Below are 12,222 nucleotides of genomic sequence, written 5' to 3'. Positions count from 1 at the left end.
CATCGGTCATAACACAGACCTACGTGCAGGCCATGCTGAGTTGTAGTGCGTGGGAATTAACCCTCAGCTGCCCGGAGCTTCTTGACCACCACCCACATATTTAGTTCATCTCTGTGCGACCACCTTAAAAGATCCAGAAGCTAGTGAACCATTAGGAGCGCCTGTCTGAGGATAACGAGATTTTAAGGTGGAGCGATATCTACTAGATCAAGTCTGCAACTTTCTCTGCGAGCGGCACCTTTAAGAAACTAACCCACAGCCTACACTTACCGCGAGACTATGTGGTGGAAGTACCGCGATAGCATGGCAGAGTTACAAATCGCCTTCTCATTGGTCTGAAGGTACTGTGTAAGATGGCGCCCAGCGAAATATGAGTGGCCATGAAAAAGAAAAACTACAGTTAGCCATCCAAGAAAAATCACGAAAAATAAAGAATTAAGCAGCCACAAAGACACAATAGTAGCGCTTCACCTCCCCGTTGCCCGGAAGAGGAACGCTGTCTCGAAAGCAGAGAAGGGCTTGTGAGCGGCTCGACCCTCGGCCCTGCTGAAGAAGAGAGGTAGCTAACGCGCCTGCTAACGTTTAGCCTGCTAGCCACTAAGATAACAAAATACTGTCAGGCTAACGTTCCCTCGAAGGGATGGTAACTTCAATTCCTGTCAAACTATATGTATGCAAAACCTGTTACCGATTTATTACGCTGTCATTCACGTAGTTGTTGCATTATTATGCTTTGCCACACAAAATAGAGACGAGTATTACTTGCAGACTGCACGCGGCTAGTTAGCCGTCTACTTGGCTCACCCACCGTGTTGTGTAAGCAGCTGTCAGATTAGCTTTTATCATTTTATCGAACTATACCCATTGTTTCAACTCAACCATAGTGTAAAATTGCGTGTTTAGATTGCGCTCCACTGTCTGTCACTACTTTGAATACTACTTAGAATTTGGAAAGTGACCGCGCTTTTGTCCCAGCTCACATACACTCAGTCATTATTAACCCTTTCCTAATACCGTCTGTGTGTGTTGTTGTGGTTCGACAGTGAACTGTAGATCGATATGTCGTCATTGAAGTTTCAACTGTCCTCATTGTCCCGATTAAGCATCTACTTATCTGTGTTGTTTTGTCAGTAGAATGGGACTTTAAGCTACAGAGCTTCAGACTTTTTGGGGGAAATTTGAGGTCCTTAAACATTTTGCATAACTTTGTCGGCCCACAATTCGCACATCGTCCTCATTACTAATGAGTATTAATAAGAACGAATGATCTCACTGTTAATAAAATAATTGTGATAACCATTTCAGCCAAAACTGTGAAGACCCGTGTGTTTTTAAATAAACAAAACATTCACCAGTAACCTGTGAATAATAAATTAAAAAATTCTGTTAAATTAATATTAAATATAAATTCTATAATGTAAATCCAAAGGCAATGTCTCTCATTGCTATTGTCTCATCAATTTGCTTTTCATTTTTTGTTTTGTTTTGTTTCAATCATTGTTTGGTAAGACATTTAGTTTTGCAACATTAGTGACTAAAATTGCACAAATACAGACATTTATCCATTCAAAACAAATGAATATAGAGTACTGACATATTGTTTGCCCGCTTACATATCTAAAACAAAAATGACCACAATAATATTATGTTTTAACATTTTGGTAAGCATAATTGTGAGAGGAATTTTTCATATTGTCCAATTCTTAGGAACATGACCATAGCATGATGTTGTAAATGCATGCAGGCTTTATTATAAGTGAAAATCATTTAACATAAATTCACTGCATCTACAGATACTCCTGTAAAGAGGGCACTGAGCAGCAATGAATAACTCCCTGGAGGGTACAGGCTCCTATGAGGAGCTGGTTAGGCAGAAAGCTCGGAGCATCCCTCAGCATCGCATGAAGGAGTTCCTTGAGTCATTGGCCAACAAAGGTCCAGATGCCTTGCAGGAGTTCAGCCAGCAAAGCGGAGACACTACAACCACCACCACCACTATGGTTTACCAGCAGGAGGCTAATTGCATCTACACAGACAGCACAGAGGTGGCAGGATCCTTGCTGGAACTGGCTTGTCCGGTAAATTAGTGTGCAACAAAGTAATCTGTGATTGAGTAGAGGGTTTATTTCTTGTTTTGAATGACAATGTTTTCTCATGCAGGTTCAGGTGCAGGTTCAGCCGCAGCAGCAACAGATACAAGAGTCCACATCACAGCAGCAATCCATTCAGCAGAATACAGAGCAACAGATAGTGCAGGTATGTACCCATATTGCACCGTAATGCTGCATTTGTCACTTAAACTTTTTCTTATTCTTTGTGTGTTTATAAATCAAAGTAACTATTTTATTCACTGTTTCTTGTTAATTATACAACAATACAAACATATGCCTTTGGGCATTGTGTATATAAACACAGATATGCGACACATATACACATGTTCGAACTAACAGAGAGAATACATAAAAATGCACATGAAAACATTTCAGATAGGTTGCTCAATTTACATATTAATAGTTTGCAGGTGAGACCGAAAGATATTTTAAAATGTGCTTTGTGTTATATATTCAACCATTTTTCTTCTAGTATAATATGTATTTGGTTTCTAATTGTCATCGCAATGTTCTCCACCTATATATTTCATTCATAATATTTCTATTTTTATGATTATTGAAATTGTGCTTTTTTAAGCCAATTTCTTTACAAATTGTTAAATGATTACTACTGTTTTTATTTAAAAAAATATTAATATTTATAATTTCCATTTCTTCAGTTATTTCCCCTTCCCAAAAGTAGACTTGGTGGTTTTTGCTGATTGAGGTGTCAAAGACATTTCCCATAAGTGATTTGTTAATTCTCATTATGTATTATCTTTTGGTGGAACAACATGACAAAAATTAAGTGATAGTTTAATTCTTGCATTTTTTTTAAGGTGCAGATCCAGGGCCATCAGCAAGGTCAGATGTTGAGTCAGGTCCTTCAAGTGCCCTCTGGGTCACAGCTGATTCAGCCTGGGGATCTCACAGAGGAGCAGCACCAACAGGTACGCTTAACCACACACGTGAATGCATATTGTGTCTGAAGTCATTTATTTATATTTTAAAGTTAAATCACTTTTCTTGATTTAGTTTCAAGCCCAATTGGTGGCAGCTGTTGCAGGAGGACAACAGATCCAAATTCAGACAGTGGGGGCGCTCTCTCCCACCCAGCAACAGGACAGTACAGAGAGAAGGATATTGGGAACCACGGTTGCTACAACCCAGGGAGCTGGTGTCCTCCAACCAGCCAAGAAGCGTAAGGTGGACATGCCCATTACCGTGTCCTATGCCTTGCCTGGTCAACAGGTAGCTACAGTCCTGGCCATCCCACAGGGGCAGGGCCAGCAGCAAAGTTACGTATCCCTGCGGCCAGACCTCCTAACAGTGGACAGTTCTCATCTATACAGTGCTACTGGTACCATTACCAGTCCTACAGGGGAAACATGGACCATCCCCGTGTATTCTGCTCCCACTGGCTCCGGAGGCCGTGAACAAGTGACACACATTGCCATCCCCCAGGAGGCTTATGGAACAGTGCAGGTCACAGGGGCGAACACCACAACAATGACCACATTGCCGACACAAGTCACTATTGAAAACGACAAGATGAAAAACCCCACCAGTCAGAGTCAGACAGCGCAGGCTGTTTCCAGCATAACAAGCTCTGCAGGAATGGGGGGCCAGGAAGAAGTGGTGCACACACTGGCCGCCAACACACTGTTCCCTGCCCAGCTGATGAATGGAAACATCCACATCCCCGTGGCGGTGCAGGGTTATCCCAATGCTACACAGTCTCTCATCTGGGACCCTCAGCAGCAGGTGTTGCACACCCAAGGGCTGACAGGACAGGAAGCACAGCAGCTCCAGGTACTAATGTAACCATAAAGCCATTGTTTGCTTTCTTTTTATTATTTGTGAGTATATTAAAAATGAAACTGATGATTCTATCTCTTTAACCTCCTGCTCATATTATTTAGCTTTGTTGTGAGTCTAGGTCTAAGAGCGAGAGGACAAATAGAGCCATTTTAAGTTTACAGTGATATGTTCTCTGCTAGTCTACATGCCGGTGTGTCCTTGGGCAAGACACTTAACCCCACATTGCTCTTGACGGCTGTTCCAGCAGCATGTGAATGGGTATGAAAGATGAGTGATTTGCTACACATAGATGCGCTGTATCAAAGTGTGATGAGTGAATGGCATAACTGTTGTGTAAAGCAGCTTTGAGTGGTCATTGAGACTAAAAAAGCGCTATATAAATACAAACCATTTACTATTTAAATCAGTGGTGTTGTGCTGTAGAGACAGATAAAGGATTTCTTCTAAGGATTTCCTCTAGCAGCTCAAACGGGTCAACACAACGTCTTTATTAAAACACACATGAATGTCCCCTCAACAGCAGTGTTTCAGAGCTGCAGCATACCTCTGTTGGCAAGTTCATTATGAGTGGTAGGGTGTTAACAGTGTTAACGAGGAAACAACTACTATGGAGAGAGATCATTTTTGCTTTATTTGCCTGTCCTTAATACATGCATACATATGCAACCTTTATTTTTACTTGAGAATTCATTGAGAGGTGACACGCATTGATATGAACTGAAAAAATACAGAATGACTGAAAGAATCCTTATCCAAAGGGGAACTTGTCTTGCACTGAGAGCATAAAAAACCTAAAAACACTAATTCAAAACACAAAAGACACCACTCACTCTACATTAACTGAATTACAACTAAATAATTAAAGCATAGCAAAGGAGTGTTGAGTACAATAAAATGCAGACTGTCATAATTGTAGTGTAAGGTCAGAGCTTGATAAGCAGCTAAATGCTCAATAGGGCAAATTATGTAATGCCACTTTTAGTCCACCCTGTACCTGCGCCATAGTCGCATAGTACACAGTCAAACCAAAGGGGGTCAAAAGGGTCTATTGTGATCTTTTGAGCTAAAGCCGTGTTTCCATGATGGCACAGATTTGGTTTAGTACAGTATAGCGCAGTTTGGACAGTTAAGCCCTTGGTACCTTTACATGGTAGGTAGACAACAATGGAGGACACCCAGCAGCTGGTTTATTTCCTGCTTGATTTGTGGCTGTTTGTCTCCACAAGACATCAAGCTTTGTATAGACTGCAGGCATTGAAGAAACAACGGTCACAGGGGTGAGACACATTTCTGTCTCTCAATCGGCTCACTGTTGTGAGTGGATCTAGTCTGGCTCCTCCAATACTCTGGTACCCCAAGGGAAGTGTTGTAGTTGTGTGTTGTAGCAGTGTAACATCTAAAACATGCAGGGCAGTGTTCCCTGAGGACCAGGGTTGGGAAACACTGCAATACAGGAAAAAAACGCAGCAACAATATAGACAAACACAGACATTCATTGTGTGGAAACGTCTGGTAGTTTTCCAGTCAGAGCTTTATAAATAAATGAATGTGAATTGCGTCTCTCTTGAGGACTTGCCCATTTGACATAGTAGAGTATACAGTGATGAACATGCTGGTGTGTTTGTGTATGTACAGGCTCAGACAGTGGTAGCAGAGATAGATGGAGGCCAACAGCACGTGCAGGTGCAGGAGCTGCTGCTGCCTGCCACACTGAAGCCAGAAGAGGGGCTCGATGTGTGGCGGCTTTGGGCTCAGCGGAAAAACGCAGAGTTGGAGAAATCAGAGAGTACTAAACTGGCTCCAATAGGCCGTAAGTGAATGCGCACAGTTTTTCATAGTATTGAATAATTGAATAAAAAGTCATGTGACGTGTATGTGTGTGTTTCAGGACGTCAGGCTTTACGTTTCCAGGAGGACTTGGTGTCATGTGCAGTCGCTGAGCTCTGCATGGGTCTCTCTTTGATGACAACAGACGCCCGGGGATTGGAAGGGGAATCTTATGAGGCTGATGTTCTTTACTATGTATTTCTGTGCATACAAAAAGTAAGTTCACTACTCGCACCCTACTGCTGTTTATTGCTATTTGGTTGATATGTGGAGACACAAATTGCATAAGCTGCATCTGTCTGTCCTTTCTCTTTTCTGCAGTATCTGTTTGACAATGGTCGCGTGGATGACGTTTTCTCAGATCAGTACTACACTCGCTTCGCTCACAGTCTGCACCAGATCCTGGAGCCTTGGAGACCAGCTGTTCATCCATTAGGTCAGAATATTGATGTTTATCAAACATAGTGTGGAGCATTAATGTGGGTTGTTGTGTTTACTCAAATATACACTGTGACATTTGCCTTTTCTTACATTCTGTATGTGTCCAAGACGAATATCCTGCAGGACAATAAAGTCTATCTTATCTAGTGTTATGGAGAGATTTAGCATCTAGGTCACAGGTTTCTTTGTTTATCAGAAGCTGTTGTGTGCACTCCCACAATTAGGGCAAGTATATTATATATAACATATAACATTTTTTTTCATGAAATACTTTTGCAGTAAAAATTACATTACACATTATAGTAAAAGTCTTTTGTTTTAGCTTCAACTAACACCAGCCTCATAAAATTCTATACAGATGCACACACCTGTTCTGCCCCCAGTCTTCCAGTCTTCTTTGGGCTATAAGCTCTGTCTCTGGTCGTGGTTGCCTTGGGACAACCAATCATAAACACTGTTATATCTCAGTCAAACAACATGTGTGTACGTATTTGCCCACTGACACTGATGAGATGAACTCTTTAATGTTATAATATATATATATATATATATATATATATATATATATATATATATATACTTAGCCCCACCCCCAGCTGAGGACAATCGGCCTGGCTAATTAGTTATACATTACATGCTGGTTAGAGTTTCTGTGCTTAGTTGGTTCCATGTCTCCAGAGGGTCAACACCTTTAACTGAGTTAATGTTTTAAGGTTTTGAAATAAACGGAGTAGGTTGTGTTTAAATCTAAAGAAGTTCTTTCAGAGGTCTGCAAATAAGCCACACTAAATATTGACTTTTGCATGTAGAAGCCATTTTGTTATTATTAATATTATGATGCAAGATCATCCTAGACATACATTATGTAGAGGAGCTAGCAGTGTTTTGGTAAATACTAAGAATTCCTTATTAACATAAACTAATCAATTTTGTTTTGCTTGACTTGTTTTCAAAACTACTTGAGGTTCATAGTCTCGTAACCTCTCCTTCCAGGTTACATTATTCCCAGTCATGTGACGGAGGAGATGCTGTGGGAAGGTAAACAGCTGGGAGCTCATTCACCCTCAACACTGCTCACAACTCTAATGTTCTTCAACACAAAGTGAGTCTCACAGTTCATCACTTGTCACACATGAGTGATTTTCCTGCTTTACATTATACAGTCTAACAGTGTGACATCAACACACACTGTGTTTACAGATATTTTCACCTAAAAACAGTGGATCAGCATCTGAAAGTGGCCTTTTCTAAGGTGCTCAGACACACCAGGAAAAGTCCTAACAACCCCAAAGACAAGAGCACCAGCATCCGCTATCTCAAGTCCACAGAGAGGTTTATAGGCCAGAAAGGTGAGAGCACACACGTACACACGTCCCGCCTGAGAGAAAATCCTACACTTATCAGTCACTTGATTAGGAGACACCTAGTAATGTGGCAGGACTGGTACCTGGTGTGGTCTCCTGCTGTTGTAGTGCATCTCCTTTACGGTTCAACATGATATTTGATTAGAGATGGTCCTCTGCATACCTCAGTTATAACTATATATAAATATATATATATATATATGAGTGGTAATTTGTGTCTTCTGTTGCCTTTCTATAATTTGGAGGGGGAGACTTGGAGTGGATACACAGCACTCATATTTCTGGCGGATATCGCAGCAGAGCTGCATAAATTCAGCGGAATTCAGCACGAGCGGGAAAGGAAGTAGGAAAATAAAACATCCGATTTACTTTTCACAATAAAAGGTCCCGTGTTGACACCACATCGCACTTCACTTTACTACATCAGAAAGAGTCCTTGCGAGCTTAGCATGCTCCTGTTTATTCGCTCGGTAGAAATACTGCTCTATTTGTTGTGTTTACAACATTTACAGTGTATTTCCGTGCGAGAAGAACCCCCAAAAAACCTAGTCTCACGACTCCAGCAGCAGTGAAGTGTAACTTCCTTGAGCTGTGCGAACCACAGCGGAGCATGTCCATTCTGCCCAGCAAGAGTGAATACTATTTTCTGATTGGCTGAATGGTCGCTAATTCAAGACAGCTGTATGAATGAACTACGCAGAGCAATCTGCCTTTGTATCATCGATTCATAGATTATTCATTTATTTGCGGTGACTTTTACTACTTAGCAGTGTGGGAAATGTCATGTGTGCCGTTTGAGTGTGTAAACTTATTGTAATGTGTGTGTCTCGCGCTAAATGCAGCTCTAAGCTGCCACTGTAGATACCACACCAAGCTGCCGCGATTTTCACCCGATCGTCACGCCCCCTGCAGTGCTCACTCACCACCCCACTCACCGATAACTCCCTGCCCACTTTTTGTGGATTTGTAGGCATTGGGCGGAGTCAGCTTCAGAACAGGGGTTGAGTTCCTCTTCCCATTAGATCATTATTTTCTAAAATACTCATACCAACAACCAGGCAATATTAAACGTCAAGTAAATCACCGTTTTCCTCATTCTGATGCTTGGTTTGAACTCAAGTCGGGTTAGAATCAACATGACTAAATGCCATGTGATTGATTGAGAAGAAGTGTATATTTACCAAATGTACATACATTTTTCTATCTCTTCAGTGACAGATGACATGTACTCGGAGCAGCTGGAAGATCCAGAGAACCCGCTGCGATGCCCCATCAAACTCTATGATTTCTACCTCTTCAAATGGTAAATATGATTCATAAAGATGACAAAAGGATTCAGTGAAAGGATAAATATGATTAAATTCAGGATAAACCAGTGATAACATAAACACAAATCTAGCAGTTTTTTTGTGGTCCAAAATAATCCTTGTTTGGTTCTGGTTTATTCATAAGAGTCAAGAGTTTTTGTTGTGCACGTGCTGCTGTGATACCTTTAAATAAAATCTATTTGTGTTATTGACATGCGAGGTGGCGTACATGTTGCACTCAGTGTTCAAGTGCTAAAACCTGCACAAGCACTGTTGCTAGGCAACTGGCAAAAACATGGATGCAATATAATAACTTTCCCTTTTTTCTTCTCATCAAATGGTGGAATGTATTTGTCCCACTCTGTGTATATCCTGTATGTCGATCTATCTTTCACAGCTAGATCTGGAACATGGAAGTTATTACACATTGGTGTGACATCAGTTGCCACACAACATGTTTTAGTACCCTGGTTCTGATATTTGTTTTAATATCAGTTGTAATATGTAATAGTTAATGACTGAAATGTTAAGATCTTGGTTCATGGAGTACGCTATCAGCGGAAATGTGTCCAACACTCTTTTAACCATAGAAGTCTGTATTAATATTCAATCTAACAGTACTTGCTGCGTAATAAATGGCGCTTTTCCATTGTACTGTCCTCGCGCGACTTGGCCCAACTCTACTTGGGTTTTTTGCTTTTCCATTAGTAATGGTACCTGGTACTTGGTGCTTTTTTTGGTACCTGCTCTGGCGAGGTTCAAAGTGAGCTGAGCTGATACTAAAATGTGACGTCAACTGACTGCCGGCCACTTATTGGCAGAGAGTGAGCGTACATCCGACACAAGAATCAAACACATCAGTTAAAAAGACTTAGAAATGTGCCTTAATCTCTAACAGGAGTCTGGCGATCATGAGCTGAATCACAAACCCTGTAGCACTATTTCAGCTCAGTGACCTTGTCAGACGGAGTCTGCGCTCCAGTCATGCAGGATGTACTAAACTAATATTTTTAATGAACTGATTCTAATGATTCAGTTCACCAAGAAGAACTGCTCTGCTTGTCACTAGTGTGCAGAGCCCTTCTGGTGACAACGGTGAAAAGTCACGCACACATGTCTACCGTAAAAAACATAGCAAATGTGCAAGCTCATTGTGTATCCTACCACATATGACAGTTATATAACTACCAGGGACAAACTCTGATGATACATCAGAGTGAGGAGAGAAATACTCGACTGTTATCTTTTGTGTTTTCATTTTATTGTCTATATTTGTCACAAAGTGATCACAGCTACTCTTAATCTGTCCATGGACAGCTATTCCCATAGTCCCTTGCTGCTTCACGACACAAACGAGTGCTGCATACAAACACTGCTACCTTACCGTTAATATAATTGTATTTGTTTCACATTAAAATTGTCTTATTAATTAGTCGTAGAAATTACATTTTACATCAACATCAAACTTTTATCATGAAAGCACACTTCCCCACTTCATTTCTCTCAGTTCCCTAAAGTATTTAATTATTTTTGACGCACACAAACGGACTGAAACTCTAATATTGACTTGATAAGCGTGACTTGAACTCGTCCTCACACTGTGTTCTCTCTGCTTCTCTTCTTCAGTCCACAGAGTGCTAAAGGTCGCAATGACACCTTCTACCTGACTCCCGAGCCCGTGGTCGCTCCCAACAGCCCCATCTGGTACTCGACTCAGCCGATCCCAAAGGAGCAGCTGGAGCAGATGCTTTCTCGCATCCTCGCCGTGCGTGAAATCCAGGAAATCATTAACTTGTCAGAGAGCGTGCACTAGTTTGACCACAGGAGAACCATATAAACGGACTAGACTCTCCCCCTCTGTCTCGTCACCCAGCCTTTGATTGCTCATTATCGTCAGTAGTTTTTATATTCTCTCACACCCTCTTGTGGTCTGTAAGGGTGGCATGTATATGTTTATAATCGTTATATCTTACACCCATGGACTGTACATACACAAACCCACAACGCAGATGATCATTTGCCTTACTGAGGCTGTCGCTCAGAAGTCTTTTTTTGTTTGTTTATGGCCAAACGATGTGGTGTCTTATCTTTTTATTGGACCTAAACTCTAATTTAAATGTTATTTTAGCTGTTGGTTCTGTTCGCCAATAGTAATAAGGCAATTGTTGATTTTCTTTGTCTTTTGTTTTTAATCTGTAATATAACTTAAATCTATTTTCACTAGGGTTGGCCTGCACTATTGTTTTTCCTTAGACTACATTCAGACCTGGTATTAACATCCGTCCAGGCAGAGGACATGTGGCCACATTCCTGAGCTGCAGGAACACAAATCTGTCCTTCTATTCTGGCATGAGTAGAGCTTTGATTCACTTCAGACTTGTTAAAGACACAATTTTATGGGAAGCCAGATCTGATCATATGTGGTCACAGTAGTCCAACTAAAGGTTGTTCATATGCAATCAAATCACAGAGGATTGATGTTAGTACCAGGTCTGATGTTGTTCTTTGTTGTCTGCTTTGGTCGCTGTAAAGTCTCACAGCGAATACCTCAGTGGTCCTAAGACGCCATTAAGTAACCAACAAGTGGGAATTCATCCTTTGCATTTCACTTGTCTGTCTTGAGCAGAGGTCACGTGTGTTCACACCCAACAGTGGCACCGAATCCCATCAGGATATTACTCCAATAATGAACTCTATTGCTCAAGTGTCACTTATTCGACCTGCAGCTACACGCACTTGCCACATGGTGGAGATGTGGCAGAGTGAGGGGCTGAGGAAGCAGACTGCTGCTGCTGCTGGACCCTCCTGTCCTCTCACCCTCAGTACAACCCCAAAACTCACCCGCAGAGGGATCTCTTGTATCATAATATGTTTATTACACGGACGGATGAAAGAAGAAGTGGAATAGCCCTTAATGTTCTATACTGTATAATAGTCATGGCTCCTCTATGTATTATTAAGGGTTTTCAGCCATGTGAAGGAGGAACGGCAGTGCCTGTGTGTTTTGAAACATGACCTTTTTGTACAGCCACGATACCATGTGTCTGCCTTTGTAGCAACTCCAGCATCAATTCTGGACACACACACGTTTTCTGCATTGTGTGATATAAAATGATGCAAAATTATTTTTTCTCCTGAATTAAAGTCGTTTCACCATCAGTAATGGAGGCAAACTATAAAATCAGCAATGAATTGGTCAAAGTTGTTAAATCAAATACTGGGTATTAGAGCTGCAACATCAAATTGGTTAATAAATTACTAAAGTAAAGTAGTTTTTTATAATAATAACTAGGTATGGGCATTACTAGCATCAAATATTATAAACTCCAGCACATGAGAGCGAGTGAAATGAATTCATGATGCATTCAAGAA

General features: G+C 41.1%; 1 protein-coding gene across 1 annotated transcript; it reads left to right on the top strand.

Annotated features, from left to right (window-relative positions):
* Positions 1 to 326: 326 nt before the first annotated feature.
* LOC122777747 (transcriptional regulator QRICH1-like) lies at positions 327 to 11,884 on the top strand. The gene is made up of 12 exons (XM_044039180.1): positions 327 to 559; positions 1,794 to 2,078; positions 2,161 to 2,256; positions 2,930 to 3,040; positions 3,126 to 3,902; positions 5,547 to 5,721; positions 5,800 to 5,954; positions 6,060 to 6,174; positions 7,173 to 7,281; positions 7,380 to 7,528; positions 8,756 to 8,846; positions 10,477 to 11,884. The coding sequence occupies exons 2-12, from the start codon at positions 1,824 to 1,826 to the stop codon at positions 10,661 to 10,663; spliced, it is 2,220 nt and encodes a 739-aa protein (XP_043895115.1). The 5' UTR covers positions 327 to 559; positions 1,794 to 1,823; the 3' UTR covers positions 10,664 to 11,884.
* Positions 11,885 to 12,222: the final 338 nt, after the last annotated feature.

This window comes from Solea senegalensis, linkage group LG11 (assembly GCF_019176455.1).
Source record: "Solea senegalensis isolate Sse05_10M linkage group LG11, IFAPA_SoseM_1, whole genome shotgun sequence".
In the NCBI taxonomy this organism is placed as follows: domain Eukaryota; kingdom Metazoa; phylum Chordata; class Actinopteri; order Pleuronectiformes; family Soleidae; genus Solea; species Solea senegalensis.
Note: the sequence above shows the minus strand (reverse complement) of the source record. Positions and strands in the feature narration are given on the sequence as shown.